This window comes from Manacus vitellinus, unplaced genomic scaffold (genome assembly GCF_001715985.3).
Source record: "Manacus vitellinus isolate BGI_N305 unplaced genomic scaffold, ASM171598v3 scaffold_16_pilon, whole genome shotgun sequence".
Classification (NCBI taxonomy): Eukaryota; Metazoa; Chordata; class Aves; order Passeriformes; family Pipridae; genus Manacus; species Manacus vitellinus.
In genome coordinates this window covers 6,589,386-6,613,643 of record NW_021939189.1, presented here as the reverse complement: position 1 = coordinate 6,613,643, position 24,258 = coordinate 6,589,386, and the positions used below count along the sequence as shown (strand labels likewise).

Sequence of the window (24,258 nt, the reverse complement as noted above, 5' to 3'; positions counted from 1 at the left end):
CACTGCTGCGGGCTCCCTGGCCGGCCGGGCACTCCGGTCCGGTGCCAGCCTTCCTGCTTCACAGCGAATAAATACCAAGAAATTCTAGCGGGGCATTTACTTCGTGCCTCCCGCCTTACCCGGTTTTGCTCATCCTCTCAAGTGATGCAGCGGTGCTGAGCGCAGCAGCCCCGCCAGTCCCGGTGTTGGGTACAGAACAGCCAAAATAAGACTTCAGTGCTAAATCTGCATAGTGAGATGTGGTGTCAGAGGCAGAAGTATAGTAGAAGAGTTGGGAAGATGTCCATACGGCTGTGCTTGTGCCTTGGAGCATACAGCCTGTGGAAATGTTCTGCTTCCAGCAGATGTAAGTGTATAGTTGATTTAAATTTCTCAAAATAGATTGCTGGATTTGAGAATTATAGTTTCCATGGAAAAGAAATATATGCATAATCTCTGAGGCTTTTTGAGGCCATACACATAATATATTCTACAGTAAGTGTAAGATCTCTGCATTCGGTACTTGCATTCAGTATTTGGCATTGCTCCTCTCACATGCTCAAACTACTTATGCAAATTTGTACTGAACGTGATCTATAATTTTTCAAGGTATGTGACTAAACTAACCATGGTTAATATTCCCCATTAATATGAAATGGAAATTAGAATTCATCTCCATATAATAAAACATAAGTTTAGTTTGGAACATATTTGTAATTCCAAAGGAAACTACATCAGATCTGATGAGATAAATTTAGCAGTTCTATACCCTACATGAGTATAGGTGGGTATAACTTAATTTGTAGGAGCCTGACAGGAACATGCCTCTTTTATGTGAGTAATACCTTAGTAAGTAAATACATTGTTTCCAATGGGCTGCTTGCAAAATGAGCTGTCAGTGTGAATGAGTGTGGGGTAATCCGTCCTCAAAGTAATAACCAGGGAAGAGCCCACGGGTAATTCACCCAGTGGGCACCAGGGTGCTGGAAATGTATGGATCTGCTAGAGGACTGTATGTTAGCACATTGCACTACAGTGTCTGATCAGCAGCAATAGTCCCTAGTGTGGCATTTTCCTCAAACTCCTTTGCATTGCTCTCTCCTCATCGGTTTAGCATTTCTTTTCCTGTTTTCCCCAACTCTTGGTGCGTGCTTTGTACCAGAGTAGAGCACTCGCTCCCTCTCACTCCTTTGGAGTGTTTCACGCACCCCAGCCCCACAGGCTGGAAATGACCACTGCCATCAAGATTCCTGTACCCTCCCTCCTCCGAGGGATGAAACTCAGCTGAGGTGCTGCTGTCTCTACTCTCAGCCCTTCTCCATGTCTGTATCCTGAGCGGCATGACAGCAATGCCCCGTGGCCAGCCAGATCCACAGGCAGTAACAGACAACTGGTCAGTGGAGGGGAGGGAAGAAGAAAAGCAAACTAAAAACAATCCCCAGCATGCATAAGCAGTGGCCCAGCTGCACTGGGCAAGCGTTCCTCTGTTCCCTGTATAATTTATCTGCCATCATTGCAAATACCATGCAGCTCTTCATACAATGAACAGATGCAAATGTGGAATTATCTTTGGAGGGTACACGTGCACTTTAAGAGAGCCTGGCCAGTGCTGTGCTTACAGGTGCTGCAGGGGAGCGAGAGCAGGAGCAGGAAAGATGCTCGGTGGAAAGTGTGGAGGACATAATCGTTTTTGCAGACGGAGTGTCCCATGAGGCTAAGTGCTGTTCTCAGGTGCTGTCATGGGGTGAAATCAGTGGAGGCACTGCAGAGTTGCTCAGGTGTAAGTGCAGGTGGATATTCATTTACTCAGGCTCCTGGGATTAGTGGGGATTGGCTGTGGTCTGCCAGGCTGCTCCCCAAGGGACAAATTAGCGGGCGAGACAAAGCGGAGAGCAAACAGACAGACAGACAAATAGGGAGATGCTGTGTAGGACAGGCACAGTGTGTAGTTCTGGGCAATTGAATAAACTACTAATTTTAGCCTGTCAGCAGTGAGGGAGTACTGTATTCATACTTCTGCTTTCCTTGGCCACAGTTGTGACTTTCCCTAGTTATTTGTAACTCAGGAAGAGAAACCTTTTTTTGCCTTATACGGCGACAAGTTGGTTTCCTCAGTTATTGTCTGCCTTGTTCTGCACAGGGAGACCATGAGGGCAAAAACTCAGCTTGTTAAGAAAACAAGGCAGAGGCTTGGCTTCTCGGGAGTGATTGAAGAGCTCAGTTTGGATTGGGCTTGGCTTTCATGTCAGTACATTTAGAAGTGGATGTTGCTATTTCTTTTTAGAGACGTAAAAACCCTTCCTTTTTCTGTGTTCACTGTACAATATACCAGCAGCGCCCACTTGAATGTATGTACAAAGTATACATTCATTCATTATGTGGTTTTGAAGCAAAAGATCATTCACTTTTATTCGTTCATAAAACATTGTGCTTGCCAACAGGGCTTTATAAATAATAAATGCTGATAAAAATCTATATGAAGTCCAATTCTTTTCCCACAGAACTCAGCAGTGAAAATACCCCAGGACGCCAACAGTGGATGTCTGTGGTGAAGTGGTACAGTGCCTCTGAGGTTCTTCATGTGAAGTTTTAGGGAGTATTTGATCAATGTCACGTTCCAAAATATTTGTCTATTATTATTCTTGCTGTTTGCAAAATGCACATGTTCCAAAATTGCTTGGTGCCATATCCTGCATAGTTTATGCAAATACAAGCCTGTGCTGCTGCCTTAATTTCTGGGGCTGCTGAATACACCCTATTATTTGCATATTCTTGTAAGCTTTTGTGTATGCATTTATTTGGCTTCATCTAATTACTTCTGCGCGCTTTTGGAAACTTGAATTTCCCAGCAACTGCAGTGGCAGTGGGGAAACTGCTGCTTGTAGTCTGCAGGCATTCCTGCTGCAGAAGTTACTCAGGGTTTTCGCAGCAACTTTTTAAAGCCCAGCTGATTTCCCCCCGCGGTTGCTCTCCCGCAGTGTTGGGCAGTGGATTCAAGAGCTGAGCGTTGTTGGTGCAGATGGCACCAGGAGGGAAAGGCTGGAACCTCCGCTCTCCAGCCGGAGCCTTGTGCCTTTCGGGTGAATGCAGCAGTGTGATCAGTCATGCTGGCCGTGCGGCGATGAGGATTTTGATAAGGCTGATTCACATACCTTGGCAACACTTCCCTCCCTGTCCTTCCCCCTCCCCCTGCCACGAATTCCTACGTGCACTATATTTTGGAATATTTTCACTGGTAATAACATTCCAAGTGCTCCTGACGGTTTATCACTGAGGCATTTCATCGCCCTGCCAGTCAAATCTTTTGCCTGGCCAGCAGTGAAATCATTGCTTGAGCAGAAGGTGAAGAGCTCTCGTTTGACAGCCACAGTTTGTGGAGCAGGAGCACAATTTAATTTCCCTCCCTAGCCTTTAGCCTCGACTCGCTCCGGTTCAAACTGACCTACTTGCAAGCATCCAACATCTGCCAAAGTCATGGGCTCCTTTAGATAAAGGGCATGCATATGGGAAGTGTGTTGGGAACCAGTTCTGTGGTGTGCTCTGCGGAGCTGTTTTTACAGAGCTTTACTGAGCTGTCTCTGTTTGCTGCAGCTTTGAATGCAGCTATTCATGTGTTTTATCAAGTGATAGAGGATGACTGGCCTGAGCATGGGATGGAAAGGAAAATAATTGGTCCGTCCCAAGGAGGGTGCATTGGTGTTTGCGTGGGAATGAATGCCAAATTGTTTCTTGTTTTGCTGAATGAAAACTTTTGAGCTACACTTAATTTCCCAGGGAGAGCTTTGCCTGTGCAGCAGTGTTTCACTGCAGCCTGCAAAAGCCCTCTTAACATGTCTGCAGTAAAATAGTGCTGTGTGAATCCAGGTGAGAGTGTGTGTGAGAGACAAGCTCCTTCTGTGCAATTTTATTGCCGCTGGGGTTTGGGATATTAATGAAAATCTTGACATTCCGTCTTCAGGAAAAAAAAAGTATGAAAGATAAATACAGAAGTTAATCATCAAAGGGTTCCTGGTGGAACAAACAGAAATAGGGGTCCTGTGTGATGAACACCAGGGAACTGAGGGGTTAAGAGCAGAATTTGGCTCTTGGATTTTTTAAGTTGTATTGGTGCTCAAGCCCTTCCCCTCCCATGTTAGATTTGACAAATGCAAATACTGTGTTCCTGTTGTACAGACCTGGTCAAACACTCTTTGAAGTCAGTGGTGAGGTCTGTGTGGAGGACGTCCTTAAAGACAGTTTTTGGAAATACTGCAATGCTTCAGAGCTTTCTGTTGTGCTTGGTGCTGCACAATAGAATTTTCCCCTGAGTTTTCACAGGCTGAGTTGAGTGGGTGAGAGAAGTGTCGCAGGTGGGGAAACTGAGGCAGAGATTAAGAGCTTGATTCTGTTGCTGAAGCTAATGATAAAGCTTTTGCTTGGTTGACAGTAGCAGAGCCTGAATGTCTTAGGCATGGGCAGACTTAACTGCAAGAGCAGTTTTTTCCATTTAATTTATTATTGTTTTTAATAAAGTGTTTGTTTTCCTAGAATAAGAATCAGCTTTAAAATACTGCTGTCTTTTTTCTTCTCACCATTCTCAGCAGTGCTGAGTAATAAATTAGCTGTAATGTTCATAATTTATTTGTCACTGAGGTATTTAAGGGGCAAAAAAACCCCCATGGAGTGAAAATAAATGTTTTAGTGGGGATGAAGATTGCCAAGCATTGGCTGGTTATTGCTTACCGTTCATTTTCCCTCAATATATCTATGCTGGCAATGTTATTTCTGGAAAGTTGTTTCTAGTATGCCTTTCCCATTAGAGAATATTGTCTATTCTGCAGCTGAGTTGCACAGAAAGTTATTCTAAACTTGCTCTTTTGACTACATTCATATTCCTTTTCTAGGAAGCCTTTTGATGTTTTTTGGGTCTCTGACTGCAGAGTGGAGAAGAAACTAGAGCCAGCTCTGGGTTCTGATGCCTTCAGACTCCTGTGGGGCCTGGGTTGGGAGTGTGGCATGGACATATTAACACAAAAACTTTTTTATAAGTTAGTAGAAACAAATTCCAGTCCAGGTATAGGTTGTATCTCTGAGTGTCAAGAAAACTTGTGAGTAACTGCAATTTATTTATACTTTGGTTTAAAGGTTTTTTATCTACTACTAATAGATGAAATGGTGTAGAGATAACATGTTTATCTCTTACACTATATACTGTGTGCAATTTGCAGCTTACAATCTGATGTCTTCTTGGTTAAAGGCATTTAAGGGCAAAATGCACTTGATGTCTAAGCGTGGACTCACTGATTTTAGTGTTTGAATTTTTTATTATTTTTAGCAGAACATTTGGCAGTTCTTCCTTTTCTGTAAGGGCCAAGTGATATTTGTAAGCCTTGAAAGAAAGAGCGGCCTGTTAGAAATGTTATGATCTGTCGTAAAACCAATGTCTCATTTCTTTTGGCCAGCCTTCACTTTCAAAATCCCTTTAGCACTTGCAGGGTGCCTCTGTGAAAGCCAGCTCTTTGGGTTTTAATGGCCTGCAGTATTCCTGCAGCTGAGGTTTAAAGGGATCTTGAATTAGAGCAGAGAATGCATTGGACTGAAGGGCTGTCTTGTTCTTGCTTAGGAGCTTCATGCAGTGTGACTCTTTAAGTGGTCTTGTAGCCCCTGTCCCACAGAGGGCTTAGTGGAACTGTGATCCCTCCCCTTCTCTGCAAGGGAGAGCAGATATTCCCTGTTTCCCAGAAAGGGATGTCTCTCATGTTTCATAGACTTTCTTTTCTCTTCCTTTCAGGATATTGCAAAGGACCAAAAGCCAGCTTCTGTCCTGCTACAGCAGTGTAAATTTATTGCTTCAAAAGAGTTATTCTGCAATTCATCAAAATTAATTTGTCCTCTGTGTATAATAATCCCTACTTGTAGACTCCTTGGTCTCCAGCTATTCCTTCACAGTATTAAGATCAAACAATGGCATACTATTTAGTGGGTGAGGTTGCAGCTTGGCTGAATTAGTATAGCTTTGTCTTTTGATCAACACCAGATGAAGCTACAAGTGATATATTTTAAGCATCATCCAAGGAAGTTTAAATAAACGTGATAGTACGTTGTGTTGTAACTCATTTAAGTGCTCCAGTGAAGTTTGGAAGACTTAATTTTTCCTAATGCATAGAAAAGTGGGCCACTGATTTTGATTTCCAAGGTTTCATTATAGCTCTGCAGCAAAAAACCAGGACTAGAACCCCAAGAGTCCCTTCTCCAGGTCACCTTGGAACAACCACTAGACTCTCTGTCTCTTTGTAGATACGCACTGCAAAGCAACTAGCAGTGCCTGCTCCACTGAGAAAAGATTTCACACTGCCACATTCCATACACCATCAATATGACCAATAGCGATCACAGGCTGTTCAGGGAGTTCCTCGGGTATCTGGCACTTCTTCCCATCAGTGCTGAGAGGGCTCTGCCCTGTTATGGGAAGCAGTGTATAGTCCTTACAGGGCTGGTCCCTGCATCAAGATGTTTCAGTTTGAGTGGATGGATCAAAGCGTAGTGAAAAGGAACCGTTCCTTTTTCCCAGATTTTAAATGGGGATGCAGTTGTAATTATATAGAGGTGAAGATCTACAGCACAGGTCTGGATCTGCCCCTCCTCACTTAGCAAATCTCGGAAACACATCAGAACTAAACCCAGATTTTCTAAGCTCTCCAGTTAGCACTTTCTTTTTTTCCCCCAGCTGTATTCAGGATGTGATGAGCTGCTGCATTTTGCTACGTGAATATTCCTTGCTGAAGTGAGGCAGGCAGGCAGGCAGCCCCCTCCTGCTGTTGCACAGTGCCCGTTGCATTGAAGACCTTTTACTGGGCTTGTATTGCAGCAGTGCCCGGAAACAGTCAGTAATTTTAGATGACTGTTTGCAGCATAAAAGCAAAATATTTATTTCTGGTTTGCTTGAATATTTATCGTCATTGTTATTTTAAATAAGAAAAGCAATTTGCTTTGGTTTTTGTGTTTCCTCTCTGTTGCCTCTTGCTTCATAGTAGCCTTTCTCCTCACCAAGCAGCCAGCTATTTTTTAACGTCTTTTTGGTGTCTGCAGGATGATTTTTGCATGTTTGCAAGCCCAGTGACTTTTAGATAAGTGGTTGTGAGGGCCAGTGTGGAAGCAAAGAAGTTGTTATTCCATGCTACATCTGTTTCCTGTGCAAGGATTGCTGGAATTGTCTTAATTTTAATATTGAAGTGTCCTTTTAAAACACTTGCCATGCTGTTTACCTGTAGAATTCATAATGCCTTAGTTTACTGAAAGTGGAAAGACTTAAAATGCAGTTTTATGGTGATGTGAAGTTTTGCGATATGACAGTGAAGTTTTTGTCAGAACCTGGATAATTCAGTTGTATTGAGGTCTTCATGACTCACCCAGTTTCTTAAGCAATTATGGCAGATTTGCTTTCAAGTGTTTTTTGGTGCTTTGATGTTTGCATCTGAATCCAACATTTTCTTTAGTTGTTTTTATAAAAAGGCAACTACAAACTCTGGCATAAAGAAACTGAAAGAAAGCTTGGCTGTTGAGAAGAGGTGTGGGTGTGGAAGAATACATAAACCTTTCAGAAATGTTTCACTTGTCACTTTTAAAGATGTGTAGTGGTATATTTGCGGTATTTATTTATTTTTTTGTCCCTCACTAAAAGGTTTTTGGCTGAATTGAAATCAGCATTGGGTTTGGGTCAATGTAGAAGAAACAGCCTTGAAGTGTATGTTGTATATGTGTATTTTAGGGTGATATGTAACATTTTAATACCTGAAGAATTACATGAAGCAACATGGAATTGCTTTACAGTTGAGGTGACAAGTAGTGGTGTTCCCTGCATTCCTAAAACAGAGGAATTATTCTGTGAATTTATGTAAGAGGAAAAATAAGTACTTTTCCTGGAGTCTTCTTAGAACCTGTATTAGATGGAGCTCTGCATGCTCTCAGCTGGCAGGGAGCATGTACCTTCAAAACAGGATGGCCAGAGAATAGCAGTGATGGATGTGTTTGCCACAGCAGGACAGAGTTCTGAATTTTCTGTAGTTTCAGATTTATTTCATCCCTTTAATTCTCCAAAGGAATAACAGGGAGTGAGAAAACACCGTAACTTCATAGGTTTGCAACCTGTTGTGTTAAACAATGAATGGTATTTGTTTTCTCCGGTAAAACTTCAACAGGAAGAGCTGCAGAGAAGGTTGTTTGGAGTTCTTGTTTTTATTTCTGAAAAGGAGGATGTGAAATAATTGCTACCTCTTTCCACTTCTCAGCTTCATGCAAACATAGAGCAGAGTTGCTTGGGAGCATTATGTTGCTGGAGTGTGGACCAAACCTCACACTTTGGCTTGGAGGGAATCTCTGGGAGGCTGCAGGAGGACTGGCATGTGCCTTTCTTGGGACAGTAGCTGGGCAAGTCCCCTGCACATCTGAAAAATACCAGGCCTGTGTGTACACATGTGCATGCCTACACTGAGAAATGTCAAGCGAGAAAATGGAAGCATTTGGAGCTTTCTGAAAGAGAAGCTAAAATACTGACTGAAAGAAAACGATTTTGAAAAATATGAAGGAGAAATGTCCCCAGTGGTGTCCTGCTCATAACTTTCATCTGCTGGAAACATGCTTACTTCTCATCCTGACATGGTCTCTGTTGCATGATGTATTGAGATGCCAAATTAAGGGTTGATCGTTTTTTTCCCTGTAAGTGGGAAACAACAGAAAATACCAGTATGTAACTAGGTTTTGATTTTTAAAGAGGAATAACTTGTGGTTAGACTTCAAGTTTTTCAGTCCTACAGCTTGCTTCTCCTTGTCTCTCTGAGCTGCAGGAAGAGCTGTAATTGTCGTGCTTTAGTATACCCATTTTCTCCAAGTTATTCTTCAAACTTTAACTCTTCTTCTAAAGAGTATCCACCTTGCTTGGGGAGGTATGGTGGGTTAACCTTGGTCTGCATCCAGACGCCCACCCAGCTGCTTTCTCACTCCTTCCTCAACAGGGTGGGGGCAGAAAATGAGGTGAAAAAGCTTGTGGGTTGAGATAAAGACTAGCGATTACTGTCAGGGGTAAAGCAGACTTGACCGAGGAAAATGAATTTTTATTGCCAGTTAGAATAGATTTGGATGTTTAAAAGAAAGCCAAAAATTAAAACACCACCTTCTCCACATCCCACCCCTTTTTCTTAGGCTCCCTGGGAGTATGTCTCTATTGGATCCTCACTGTGCTCTGCTGGGAGAGCATCCACCCTCGCCATGAGCTAAAGTAAATCATTAATCATGTTTGAGCACTGACATGCTCTTTGCAGAAACGTCAGCTGGCATTGGTTAAATAGTTTTCCCTGTGCTTGGGTCCTGTCTGCACTTCATGATCAGTCACTGGTTTTTGTGGTGTCCCATTGCACAGCAAGGTTCAGCCCAAGGAGAAACATGTGTCTGTGTGACTCAAACATGGTGGTATTTTCTGTCCTGCGTGCATTGTCTTTAAAATTTGATTTTTGTGGTAATTAACCTTCCCCATAGCCTGTGCCAAGTGCTGTTGTTTGTGATGGACAGAGAAAGCGTTGGACGTATGTGCCCTTTATGAGAAATAGTGGGCAGCATTTTTAGGGCTTACCAGCAAAAGAAAACTGTGTTTTTTGTGTTTGTCTTGTCCAACGTACAGAGCCGAGAGCTCTTAATTACAATGGGCCTTTCAGGCTCTGCATGAGATGCACACTTTGTTTCCTGCTGCCTATGTCTAGTTATAATGCAGGTCCTTATGTCTGAAGTCAGTGCAGCTGCTGGCTGAGGAACAGGAGCTTCAGCTGAAGGGATGCCTTGTCTAGGGGTGCTTGTTTGCGAAGGGTGGTGATGACAGTTTGGGTGTTCCTGTAGATGGTCTCATCCAAGGTGCTCAGTGCAGTGAATTCCCACTGAGCTCAGTTGTGTTCCTGCAGGAATCTGCTGTGTCTTTTGTTCTCCAGCTTTGATCCAAAGAGTGGTTCTTTGGCCTTAAGTTTGTACTTTTGTTATCAAAAGATGATGCCAAAACCACGTGACTGCTTGAGCCCTTAGGTCACAGTGCTATGATGGTAGTCTAAGTTGGGTTTTGTTTTCTGTTCTCTGTTTACAATCTGGGATATCTAATACTATTAAAAATTGTAAATCGGGGAGCTGCTTTGGGTTACTGAAAAGCTTTCTCATAGTCTTTGGGATTGAAACCTGCCAACTTCAGAGAACTCAAGAGCAAAGGCTGAAAGTATTCAAGTATTCCATGGAGGTAGATAATCTGTTCACTTCCATGAGTTAATTTGCTCAACAGAGGCCACTTCTGCATTGACAAATCACTCTGAATGAATGGATTCCAAAATTAGCTTGGGAGTTATTTGATGGCTATTGAAGTTAAGCCACACTAGCAAACCACGTGCTAGAGGCACAGCTTTGTGGTTTTGCTGTGTCATTTGGCACAACTGCACCAGCTTTCTCAGGTGCTGGCCCTGTACAGAAGTTCAGTGTTTTCCATGGATTACGATGCATCAAGGTTGCTGTGTTGCACTTAATCTCAGTTCTCACTCTTTCTTACCAAGAAGACAGAAGTTCCAAACTTATTGCTGTTTCTTGTGGAAGCATTTGAGGCTTATGGTGTAGCCTCTTGTAGCTGAGATGGCATTTATTGATTTGAATCATTCAGCTTAATTCAATGCTGGACAAGCTTTTTGCCAGATTTTTTTTTTCTTATTTAAATAGATCCCTAATGAATTACTGTAGTTGTATATAATGACTCATGGGAAATACTGGATGCAGCCTCTAGAATGAGTTCTGTGTGTTTTCAAATTGCAAACTTTTGAAGTATATCTCTGAACAGTGCTCAAGGTCCCTTGTTAATAGACTGCATCTTTGGTATTTTGTGGGCAGGTATCCAGTGAGCAATGGATTAGCAGGGTAATCCGGATGCAAAGTTCTCTCTGGGATTCGGTGTAAGGTTGTATAGTCTCATGTCTGGAAGATTCTTCCCAGACTCTCCTGTAATGTTCCAGCTCAATACTTCTGTATTCCCATCTTCAAAATCACTTGCTTTGGGGGAGTGGTTGGCCAAAATGAACAAAACGTTCTGCAAATGGCTTGTGGCAAAGTGTGATCTTCTGGTTTAGCTAACCAGGCCTTTTGACATGAATGGAGTGTGTCTGGTTACTCCAATACTTGTACTTAAGTACTGATGTTACTGTCGAACTTGATCAAATCTTTATGGATTTGTGTTAGGCATCACACTGAGGCTTCAAGGTATGGAATCCTTGAGAGATGCAGATATTTGCTACACTGGAAGTGCAATTGAAGCTAAAATGACCTTTGCTTTCTCCTTTATTCGCCCCCTATGGTGCACAGTGTATAGATTCAGACACTTCCAATTTGATTCTCAGCATCCTGATTACACTCAGAACTCTTGGTATCCAGACAGCGTCACAAAATATTAGGTTCATGGAGTGTTTCCAGGAGTCTGTGTCACTGTGTATTTCCCTGACCTCTCCCTTGCCCCTGCTACTCAAGCAAGTGAGAGATGAAATGCTGGGGGAAGAGCAGTTTGATTCCTCTGAGCCAACACTGACGAGGCAGGTTCTGTTGATGGTGGCACCTTGGCAGGAACAGAGGAACTTTCCTGCCACACGTGGGTAATGTTTCTAAGCCAAGCTCTTACTTTGCAGCTGGCTGTCCAGACCTGTCATGTCCAAACTGGCTCCCTTTATCAGTCAAGACTAATATTTGTGCCCAGAGAAATCTAGTTTTATTTGCATTTGGACACAGCGACAAGTGGCTGACTTGGGAGAGGATGGCTTAGCCCATGGGGTAATGCTTGTTGGCTGAGGAACAACTACTATTTGTATTTTCTGGTGAAGATGCAGATCAGGTTCATTTCCTGGCTTTGTTTTGGACATCTCCAGGCCTTCTTTGGGCTTTTTCTCCCTATCAGCAAAGTGCTAGCTGTGGTATTGTCTGGTTCCATGGCATCCTGTGGTCTAGGATTATGAGCACTGAGCTGCTCCAGTGATGGTATCTGGAATGAAAGAGGTACCCAGGCTTGGACCCTGAACCAGATCTCTATCAGTTATCATAATAAGCTGAGCTAAATTAATTAATGGGATGGTAATTTTGTGTTATCCTAGCTGTGATTATGCTTCCTATGATGCAGCCTCATTGACAGCTGAATGGTATCCCTTCTTCCTTCACATCTGCCTCAAGCCTCAGGGTTGAAAAATTTAGCCCTTTGCTGTTTGAGGCTTCACTGGAAAAGACTACTTGGGACTGCTTCACTTGCTCTTTGGTAGTGATGGATTTTAAAAGAACCTAAGGGTGTTATTTTTAAAGATGCTTTCTGAGCAATACTCTCACTGACAGAAGTGACTTATTCTAAGTGTCTCTTTGTAAATGGGAGTCTTGTTCCAAAGCCACTAAAGTGCTTTTTAAAAATCTCCTTCCCTATTACTGACTGCAGTGGACAGCTTTAGTGGTGTCTAGCTTCCTTCAAAGCAGGGCAAAATTAGAGTCTTAAATGTTGTGTGCCTGGCTAATAAACTGTATTGTAATTAGTACCTTGGGGAGGCAGGAACCAGGGAAAAGCCAAGTATAAAGAGAATTAACTTCATGTAGAAGCTGTCTGCAAAGGATGAGTGAAGAACTGGAAGGAGATGAAAAAACAGAATTTGAAATGGCTGTGGAGTTTGAGAGAAACCAGATTGGGAAAAGTACAAGGAGAGAAGAGAGAGTGCTCATGTTGGTTGCAGTAACCATTGGTTGGCAAATGCCTCTGGCTTTGTGTTGAACATTGAATGCAAAACCATTCCCATTCTGCAGTGCCTGACTGCTGGATTCCTCCTAGAATTTGATGTGCCCCTGCCATAGGAGCAGTGGAACCCCTATGGGAACCCCTCTCCTGTTGTGCTTTTGCTCATGTCAGACTCTGGTAGGTAAGTGGAAGAGGTGGGGACTTCTGTTTTCCTTGCATGCGCTCATTGAAGTTTTACAGGGTCTGGTGATTCTGCAATGAATAGATTTAAGATCACCTTCAAGCCCTGACTTGTTTGTTTGCACCATGGCCCCCCCCCGTGCTCACCTCCCAGCCTGCCCCGTTCCTTAGTGGGATGTTTGGCAGCAGCTGGCACACGGCTCCTGTTCGTACCCTTGGCTTTGCACAGAGATGATGTGAAAGGAGAAATGAGTTGTTTGTGAACAGCTTTGTAGGAGGGTGTTACTTAGCAAATAAGCAGGATGACACGGACAGCTCTTGTGTGGGCTGCAGAGTGTGAGGTGGGACTAAGCAAAACAGCACATGTGGCTTTGGGATAAGCTTGGGGTGTTGCTAGTTAGGTGCTAGAGACCCCAATTCCACCTGCAGAGGTTTACAGTAATTTGGTATTTCTTTTATGAGTTGTTACAAAGTGCTGTGGACTGCCAGTACAGTGTGGCCATTTTGTTGGTTCCCTTTTAAATGGCTTCCTTCCTCCCAAGGTTTACTAAATTAAAGCATTTCATATAGTAGTTGAGGAGAAAAGCCTCAAACTTTTCCCTAAGCTGAGTTCCCATTTGCTTTAGCCAGGCATCCTTGCTGCTGGGTAGGGAGTGGAGCAGGAGAGATATCGCAGAGCCAGAGCAGATGAAGAGAAAAGTAGCAGGACTTGTCAGAAAACCTCCTCTCTCAGTATATAGCCTTTATATAATCACCGTTGTCCTCCAACCGTGAAAACTGAATTCAGCTTCCTTCAAAGCATTTATTAATGCTGCCTCAGAGTGTCCTGCCTGTGTCACTTCTGCCCTGGTTCATGCCTGGCAGCTGGGAATGCTTCTGCAACCAGCTCCACAGGCCTCGCTTCTTCATCTGCATTCTGGCATAATTTGGATGCAACCCTTAGCCCCGAGTTCAGATCTTGATCGTAAATTAAGACAACCTGTCATGCAAAGGGCTTCATGTTTTCTCATCAGGCTTGCATTATGGTTTCTGCTGTGGTAAGTCACTCTGTTTATAGTAGAAAGCCTTCTCTGCAGGCATGGAAGTGTTGAGTTAGGAAGTGTTTTATTAGATAAACAAGCAAACTTGCATTCAGTTGTGGAGGTGGAGAAGTGAGGGTGTTGCAATGTGACAGCTTGGGATCCCGCCTCTCCAGTGGTAGTACTTAGTCCATATGATAGTATATATATCCATATGATAGTATTTTTCCTGTTAAGTGTCTTCCAGAGACATGAGTTTCATTTCCTCCGCTTCACTGGAATCCAGTGTGATGGTGCCCAGTTTGCAGAGTACTGGACCCGTGTGTGAATTTTGCTGCCAGTTCTGAATATGGCCAAGAGTGCTGCAGGAGCAGCATGTTTGAATTACACACAGTTTAAATTCCTCTTCATCTGGCTTTGTACAGCTACTTGCTGGCCACAGGAAAAAACCGAGATCCATCTCTGAACATGTCAGAGATGCTCCAGCAGCTTTCCCTGGGCTGTTTACTTTGACAGAGCTGAGTGGCTGCCCCTGCTCACCAACCCCTGCTGCTGAGCGCTTATTCCACATGGAATTCTTCATCCTCCAGGTTTGAAATGTGCCGGCAGCACCGTTCTGTGCTATGGTTTTCAAAGCACACAAACACGCAGCTCACAGGGTTGAGGGTTGTACTTCTTTGCATGCTTATGCGTTACTTGGCTGCCAGTGAAAATGACATAACATTTAAAAATAAGTAAGGATTCAAACATCCACTGGCTTCATTGTATGTGTGCTACTCAAGAAAAGTGTAGGCTAGAAATGGATTCTGGCACTGGGTGTTTTTATGTAGATACCTTGTCAGAGACTAAAATACCACCTGCCTTCACACAGTGAGGTGGATGTTGAACAGGAGACTTGGAGGCAGAAAGCTTGCGTGGACACCAAGTCTGCAGATGTGATTATATCACTGTAGGTTGGGACTTCAAAAGGTTAAAAAAAATGTAGATTTTGGCCATGGTGTGCATCTGTTTCAAAGCAACAGAAAAAACCTTTCAGGTTGTTCTAGGCAGTTCAGTGTGGCCTGGTGCTCTGTACTTGGATCTGCTTTGAGCTGTTGGTGACTCACGCTGACTTTCTGTGATGAATGTGAGGGGGTAGCTGCAAATGACACCCCAGTGATCTTTTTGTTCACACCCCTCTAAATGGAGCAGTGCTCATTCTCTTCCTCAGGGCAGCTGGGAAAGGGGGTCAGTCCACTGTGTCCCGTGCATGATCCTTAGGAAGTAAATGAGGGAGGTATTGACAGTCCCACTGCTGTTTGCTGCAATGAGTGCCTGGATGAGAGGTTAGGTTTTTATGTAGCATAGTTGGTCAGTATGGATCCCAGTTTCACTAGAGTAGTGGAAAATGCACATTTAACTTTCAGAGGCGTGTGACGTTTTTCTGTTTTAAGCTATTTTGAAGCTAACTGTGGCTTTGCACTGATGTATCAGCTCCTGACCGAACAGGATATCTTCTACGAGTGTTGAGTACTCTTCACTTTGTTTGCAACGTGCAGCAGCATGTGGCGTTGCTGTGTTTGTGGCATAGCTGTGAAATCCTGCAAAGAGTTGCCCAAGTGCACTTGATTTGTGCCCTGCCTTGGCTGAGGACCAGCAGCACAGGATGCTGTGGCTCCCAAAATGTGGGGAGGAGATGCACAGTGGTTTGCAAGAGACGGCAGAAAAGTTTTCTGTGCAATGCTGGAGAGAAGAGGTTGCCAGAAGTATGGTTTGCCTCAACTGGGAGTGTGATGTGCTGTTTCTCTTGCTGCATGGTGCAAAACTCTTTCTTCTCAGGCCCCTGAAAATCCTAACTTTGAATGTGTGCTTAATTTGGACTGTGTCAGTAACCTCAGAGCTGGTCACTAGAATATAAAATTAATTTTTCACACCAGTGAGGCAGAGATGCGAGCTGCAAACTCCTTGTGGCAGCAGTACAGAAACTTGCAGATTTTTGAGTGCTGGCCTAGAAACAGCACAGGCACATGCAGCAACAGCCAAGCTAATAACACCCTACTTTCAGCAGTGGTTCAGCTGCAGCATCTATTATCCCTGTCATGTGAATGCAAATTTCTATGCAGAGATGATTTCCAGACCTTGAGCAGAGCCAGCTTGGGTGTGTTCGTATCACCACCCTTTTTTTTTGCTTTTTGCTTTCCCTTATGTTTGTGTGCCCAAAGCCAGCACGGGTGTTGGCACCTGTGGTGAGAGCAAATTTTAAGTTTCCACTGACTTTACTGGACCAGGAATGTTGTTCAAAGAAACGATCAGCAGCCTGAGATGAGAGGTCCCTGGGGCTGGGCAAAGGATATTAAGCTTATTGCCCTGCTCCCACCATCTGATGGGGGAGGAGTGGGCAAAATGCCAAGGAAACTGCATTTTAAAAAAGTGATCATCTCAATGCTGGAATTGTGGAGCAGAAAAACATCAGAGCAGAGGATCAGCATCATTCCCTTCGGCTTGAAACCGGAGCCTGGTGGCTGTGCTGTCAGCTGGGAGGGTGGGTGGGAAGGAGGACTGAGCCCATGGGTACCAGCTCTACGGGGAGGAGAGTTTGCCTCCAGCTACAGGATGCCATTTGCTCTGTCCCACGTGGCTGCTGGAAGAGAGGAGGAGGTGACATCTGAAGAAGTGGGTGGAGATGTGTGGAAGCAGTGGTGTTGTTTCTGGCATGGTCACTTTGGCTCTTCAAGGAATCTTGTGTTTCCTGGCTCCGTAATGGAGGCAGTGGGAGATGGTTTGCTTTTGTTTTCCTTTGGGAACATAGTTGCCAGGCAATTATTTTACACCCTGTAGCAGTGCAGACATGTCTCTTCAAGTCCAATCTATTACCACATAACTGAGAAAATGTATTTTACATTAAAAAGAAGCCTTTTAAAATAGCCCTTCAGGCATAAAGTCAATGTGTTTTCTATATATAACCCTGTATTATTAATACAATGAACTTATCTGTAGACTCTGTGGGTGAATATGACTTGATCATTGGAGATACAAACAATATGATATTCATTTTCAATGCACTGTGTCTCTGTCTCCATAATGGTGCTCCCGGCCTTCAGTTCATTTTTTTTAGTGATAAAGTGGAGCAATAGTGTGAAACAGGTCTGTGGATTGTATTTTTGCTGAGCATTAATATAAAATAAACAGCCTATAGAGAAAACAAATTTACCTTGGTTCAGAAATGCCAAGATCTGTAGATTTGGGGCAGAGAGGAATGATGAATGTGAGCATGTATTATTGAAATAAGTCCAGAATGGCATGGTATAAGCTTCTGTGGATTTAGTTATAGGATGTACAATATAAGTTGCTTTGACTGGAAAATTTTAAGGTGGTGATTGATTTTTTTTTTTCCATTTTGATGTGGGTCATTTATCACTGTGTGTGTTATGTGAGATATTTTCCTTTCTCATTCATTGAAGAGTGTTTTAGGGTGGTGATAGGAGGCCCCTTTAGCCCAGACCTTTTTGAAGTTAGTCTCTGAAGTCATCTGATACAAATGCATGTGTGCAGCCTGCTGTGGCTTGGTAAGAAGAGGAGACAGTGCAATCATGGTATAAGTTTTAATTACTTCTTGTTATTGTATGTTACAGTGTGTTCACATAAAGGCAGAAGGCTGAGTTACATGATCTTTCTAGATCCCCAGCCTGCTTTCTGCATGAAAAAGGTGTGCAGGTACCCAAACCAGTTTAGTTTGTGGTGGTCCAGTTGACTGCTCTGGTGTAGAACTAACCTGGAGGGAGGAGCATGAACTCGTGCAGTAACAACAGCTTCACAGTCCTGCTGATGTCTCCGATGCTATAGCTAAATCTAGTGGAGCTGCTCTTAAAAATTAGGTGGGAGATGTCTGGAGTGGGTGAAATGGGAATCATGGAAAAAGGGAGCGAGGCTGGCAGGACTGAGGGCTGTATACAGTGCTGCAGGTGGAGTATTTGCTGATCAGAGCCCCACTGACCTGCAGGACAGGCACAAGGACATAAAGGTATCAAAGTACAGCTGTCTTTAGCACAGGTGCATTCCCATAGGAAGCTGTATCTTCAGTGCTGGCCCCATTATTGTGGGTTCTGGCATTTGCCATGATTCCAAGGCTGGCCCTGCCTCTGTCCTCGTGCCTGTTATGGACTTGTCTGGTCCCTTGGGTGTGCTCTCTGGGCTGCAGCCACCCTGAATGTAATGCAGTTGTGTTCCTGTTGTTCTCTGGCTAAAAATCTGCATGTTGACAGTTTATTTCCCAGCCCTATTTTTATTTTGGGATTTAGGTGGGTTTTTTTTCCCTCACTGTGACTTGTCAGTGTTTTGAGGCTACTCTCCTGATGCTGGTCTGAGCACTTTGTACTTAGATGCTCTTTCTCTCTGGATGCTCAAGGATGGTATGATGGATTTGTTCTTTCACCATACCCTCCTGCTCCTCATAACCCACTTAGTAAAGAGCTGGTACCACCGGGTAGCAGTGCTACAGTCATAAGGAGCAAACTGGGAAATGCAGTGTGGTCTGGCCAAAAGATTAAGGACAACTCCCAGCTTTTATCAGGAGGGTTGGAGTTTGCTTTGTGTTGTCATCCTCCTCCTCCTCCTCCTTTTATTTCAGACTCTTCACCAAAGTAAAGCAAGAAAGTGCTAGGGGATGGTGAGACTCTTCTTCCCTCTTTTGAGTGGTTTAGGTTTTGTAAAAAGGAAAAGAACTACTGAAGTCCCACTGAAATAACAGCAGAATGAGAATTGGGACTCTGGGTTTAGTTCCCAGGTTTGTCACCAATTTACTGTCTCTGTCACTGTGAATTGCACTTAAAAATGGTGCAGTATTTTTATCTGGAATCCAACTGTCCAGAATCTGACCCTTCTGAGGCTTGGCACCCACGTGTTTCTAAACACTATCCCACTTTCTAGCCACTTACCATATGTATGGTAAAACCCTAAAATTTGGCAGCCAGGTCAAAATGTGGGAGACATCCAAAGCTAGTTAATACCAGTTGGCCTTGGGAAATCACTTCTGTTGGCTTTCAGTCTTCCAACCTAAATTATTCCATCAGAAATTAATTTTGTTTACTGTACTTGTCTCATTAATAATTGGCTCTCTACCTCAGTTTACACAACTGTAATGAGTAATCATGAGTTTCCTATCTAGGTACAGCTCAGAAATGAACACCACAGACATGATTTTGCATAGTCAGAGTTACATATTCATCTTGGAGAGATTCCCCATTCTGTCAAAATTGGTGTTCATGGGACCCTAGCTATAGCTGAGTTCCTCTAGGGATGTGCTGGAGGTGGTAGCATAAAGGAGGATTCCCCTTGCCAGGGCTTTGCATTGTTTAAAGTTTGGTGTTCAGGCCAGAAGTCCCACCAGTCTGACTGCACCACCATTAGATCATACCTTGCAGTAAAAGCAGTCCTGTGTTGTGGGTGATAAATCCTTACCCACAGCGAAGGGTCTGGAACTAGATGATCTTTAAGGTCCCTTTCAAACCAAACCATTCTGTGGTTCTCTGTCACACGAGTGCCTGATGGGACTGCCTGAGGCAGTGGGATGTTGTCTGTATCCCTCCTCCTTGGTGTGCCTTACTTTGAAAATACCAACCCAGTGTTTTCTAGCAGTGTCCATCCCCACCTGCTCTGCTCTGCCACGGCTCCCATGGGGTTGTGGGAGCAGCAATGTCCCTGTTATAGGTGTGAGCTCGAGCACTGCTCGCGTGGCCGAGGTGGCTGGAGTGGAGACAGGCTGTGCTGTGCCCTCGTGCAGAGAACATCATTTCCCCCCATGAATCACAGAGCTGTTTCATCCCAACAGGGACCTGCACCTGGTGTTGCAGGTGAAGTGGTGATCCCTTCTGCCTTTGACACGCACATGCTCACTTGGCTTTGGCATGGGAAGAATTATTGCTCTTGCACTGCCTTCAGTCAGAGGGTTCAATTTTTAGGTTTTTCCTCCTTTCCTTCCTTAGTTCTTGACTCTGCAGTGGGGGAGGATTACAGTAGTAGTATAAAATAACAGCCTGTATGAGAAGAAAGCTGAATTTTCAGAAAACATTACAACAGTCCAGTTTTGGAGATCTGACTTGGACCCTTACCACGGTCAGGTTTGGGAGCTCTTGCTTATGCAAAGCAGCAGGAGTGGGTTGTTTCCATTTCCCATTTTGTTGCCAACAGGGCTGTCTTTGTCCATCTGTGCCCTGGTGTACCCTAGCAGAGGCTAACTGCCCCCGGAGAAGAGCTGCTGTCAGAATACTTTAAAGTCGGTCAGACTGGCTCCTGCTTCGTGAGGTTTATCAGCAAAGATTTTCAGTGCCTCCAGTGGGAGGCTATTTTTATTCTATCCAGGGGCTACCTTCTGCTCTGAGGTCTTTTTCACATTTTTTTTTTGGAATAGAGAAACCTGCCTCTTTTAGGACAATCTTAAATATCTTCATCTTTTCCAGTCTGAAAAACTAGATAGTTTTTTAGTCAAGGTAAAAGTTTTTGGCATTTCTGTGATGTTCAAGATTTCTTTTTTTTTTTTTTTACTGTATAAGAGGCACACTGCCATAGACATGAGAATGCCCTGTGTTTTCCCTTGAGCAGGCCTGACGGCAAGTGAGGTACCTAATGGTTCATCCTTCATGCTCTGATCAGTGCTATGACTGTTGCAAAAAATCCACGTTGTGTTTCATTGCACCATGTAATCAAGATTGGAAGAGCTCTCAAGAGATGATCTGGTTCATTTTCCTGCCCTATGGCAAGATCAGTCATACCTGTGTCTTTCCTGACAGATGCTGGTCTCTGTTCTTTTAAAGGCCTCTGCAGCTTCTCCAGGCAGCATGTTTCAGTGCCTCAGAATCCTTACCAGTAAAAGTCTCCCCACCTTGTATTTAACCGGAATCATCTCTACTGCAGTTTAAACTTGTCACTTCTTGTCCTGTCCATTTGAATTCAAAGAACAGGTCATTCCTTTTCGCAGCAATGTTAAATATTTGAAGACTATTCATGTGCTTCTCTCTTCTTAATGTTAAATAACCCGTATTTGTTAAATCATCTCTTCTTCATGGTGGATTTAAATCTTCTATGTAAACCTTAATTGGCCTGTCTTCTCAAAAATACTCTGTGACGATTCCAGTCATTAACTAATCCACAAACAGTTTAAACCCTTTGATCAGCATTTTATTTATATACTTTAGTAGCAGCTTTCTGTGCCAGCCAAACTGCCTATTTTTACGTCACTGTCTCCAGCTGACTTGTGCTGGTGTGCAAACAAAGTATCCGCAGGGTTGTCTGTTGCTCCCTAACTGCAATTCCTTCCAAAGGGAAGGCTGAGTGCCTGGCATGATGTGAGGCATGGTGTGGTTTGTGCCTTGGTTCTGTGGGACAGCGCACTGTGAAGGCTGTGCCTTCAAATAGAAAGCGAGCCCAAAGAAAGGCTAACCAGTCATGGAGTCGAGGGTGTCTGCAGGCATCCAAAATATACATTGATGGATGCAGGAATTTGGAAATGGACACGTGCTCAGACAGGTGGTAGGCTGGGAAATGTCACTTGGTATTAGGACCTTCTGATGTGGCTGTATTTGAATAGTCAGGTCATGCTTGGAGGTCAACTACTATACTGTGATTTGGATGCCCTTGATGTGTACGTTTTCGGCTCCAAGGAAAAGTCAAGGAAATTTACACTTTAGCAGTACATATGGGGAGGGCAGAAGGCAGGTCGTACTCCCTGTCAGTAATTTTCTCTGGATTTCTCTGTTGTAGGTGAGTGTTTTAACCACCTTGGAGCGGCGATTCAACCTTCAGAGTGCTGACGTGGGCGTCATTGCCAGCAGCTTCGAGATTGGCAACCTGGCCCTCATCCTCTTCGTGAGCTACTTCGGAGCCCGAGGACACCGGCCACGCTTAATAGGATGTGGAGGGATAGTCATGGCCTTGGGTGCCCTCCTTTCCGCGTTGCCTGAATTTCTGACCCACCAGTACGAATATGAGTCAGGAGAAATACGCTGGGGGGCTGAAGGGAGGGATGTGTGTGCTGTCAACGGGTCCTCCAGCGATGAGGGACCAGACCCGGACCTTATCTGCAGGAATAGAACTGCTACCAACATGATGTACTTGCTGCTCATTGGAGCACAGGTCCTCCTGGGCATTGGTGCTACCCCTGTCCAGCCCCTGGGAGTTTCCTACATCGACGACCACGTGAGGCGGAAAGATTCCTCCCTGTACATAGGTAAGGCTCTCTGAGCTTCTCGCTGAAGGCTTTCCCTCTTGTTTGCTGTTTGATGCCAGTGGAAGGGATACCTCAAGGTCTCTTCTCTGTGTGCTGCTGTGCTTGTGAAGGCAACTTGGCATAGGGCCCTATATCAAGCAGCAGGGAAATACACTGATGTTTGCTCATTTTGTAGCAATGGTTAAGGTTGATGGCCATGGTGATTATTACTGGATGGTTAGGAAGATGCTTACTCCTGCTGTTGTGATTGCCCAGATTGTTTTAAATTCAGATATTGGTGACTTAACTGTTGAGTTTTGGCTGAAAAATTTTCAAGTGGTATGTGTGATGATGATTGAGGTGGGGTTTTTTTCCCCCCCAAGATACCCTAGTTCTGTTCCTGTTCCAAAGCACGTGTCTGAGTGGTCACTGCAATATAAGGAGACTGAGAGAACACACATGTCTTGTCACTCCCACTGTCACATTTTAGCAAGGAAGTGCCTGTTAAGGATCGGGTGCTGTGACCCAGGATGCTGTGGCAGGACCCTTGATAATGTGATCCCTGTAATGGAATGGGATGCGGAAGCTGATGAGGTCTATTTTGAGATACAATGAGCCTGAAGTAGGTTCTGGTGATCACATTGCAAAATTCTTTCAGATGGTTAAGCTATGAAATTTGGCTTTGGTTACCCAGTGAAACATCTCTGTTATTGGGGTAAAGTGCTTGTGGGTTTCAGCAGTTGTTCCCCCTCCCAGCAGGTTTAAAGAGGATGCTGTGGGTGAAGTTGTTCTTTAAAAAAACCTGCCAACTTGGCTCATTCTTCTTTCTGCAGGACTTGTCAGTAGATAAATTGCTCCAATGCAACAAATCCGTGAAGTATGTCCTGCCATTAATGAGACCCTTCTGCACTTGTTAACATAGTTTCTAGTAACCAAAACTGTGCACTTGTCCCATCGTCACTGTCTTGACCTGACTTTCGACTTAATGGATGATCCCATTACTCTTTGGGTTTTTTCCAAAGACATTTGTAGCAAGTTCCCAAGTGTAACTGAATGCAGCTGGGAGTGGCCATCGACAGCAAAACTGAACACTCCTGTTGACTTTGGGTGAAGTTCAGTGTCTTGGGGTGGGGCAGAAGCCTATTGGAAAGCCTATTGCTATGGTATTCCTGGATGTATTGCTACTTCACTTCAAGAGGTTCGTCTCCCTATTCAAAGTGTGTCCATGTTTTTCTGTAACTGGCCATAAAATCATACTATTTCACCATTGAGCCTTGTCCTTGGATCGTTATTCACCTTCACTTGGTTCTGTAAGTGCTCGCGAGGGATCCACTGGATAAAAAAAGGTGATATATAAAATACAAGAACCCAAAGGTGAATAATGAGACTAAATTCACTGGAGCAACTCTGCCAACACCATAAATGATGAGCTGGAATTAAGAGTGATTCTAAGATTATCTATCTAAAGATTATCTATTATAAATAACTATATAGAGAAGTAGCAACTTCTTTCAGTCTGTTCCATGGGCATTTTTAAGCAATACTTCATGTCTGAGAACAGACTGCAGGAGGGTGCATGAGAGGAGGATTAGGGAGAGTGAATCTTTTTGTTCCTGAGATACATTCATCTTGTATGCTAAAATATCATCTTTAAAGTTGGCAGTTCAACTGTAGCTGGGAAAATACTGCCAGAAAATGATTTCTGCTTACTATATGCTGCTTTATTATTTTTCCTGCAGAGATATGTTTCTGATCATGTTCCTTTCTACAGGTAGAGTTTAAAAAAAAAAAAAGAAAACAAGCATTTTTGGGTTGTTTGCTTTCTGGCTTTAGCTATCAAAATCATAATCTGAATTTCTACGTATGAATTATGGATTGCATAAGAGTGGATGTGTGTGCACACTCAACCAGCAATGAGGTTTAATATCTGCCCTGTCCTAACCTATCTGTCACAAGTAGAGTTTCAGATATTGGATGATTAATTCTTACATCAACCTACAGTCAATTTGGCTAGTGAAAATAAAAGCTAACAGGAAAAAATCTATTCCACAAATGAATATAAATGGAGAAGAAAGTAATGGAAATGTCATCTTATGTTTGTGGATACTTGAGAGGAGGTCAAATTCCTCAGTTTAAGTGTTGTTTGAGAATTA

General features: G+C 43.7%; 1 protein-coding gene across 1 annotated transcript in view; it reads left to right on the top strand.

The window, feature by feature from the left end:
- SLCO3A1 (solute carrier organic anion transporter family member 3A1) overlaps positions 1-24,258 on the top strand; it is a 138,168-nt gene that overhangs the window by 4,565 nt on the left and 109,345 nt on the right. Inside the window, exon 2 of the mRNA XM_008934479.3 lies at positions 21,661-22,126. Within this exon, the coding sequence (XP_008932727.1) occupies positions 21,661-22,126 (466 nt within the window). The remainder of the gene's footprint in view (positions 1-21,660; positions 22,127-24,258) is intronic.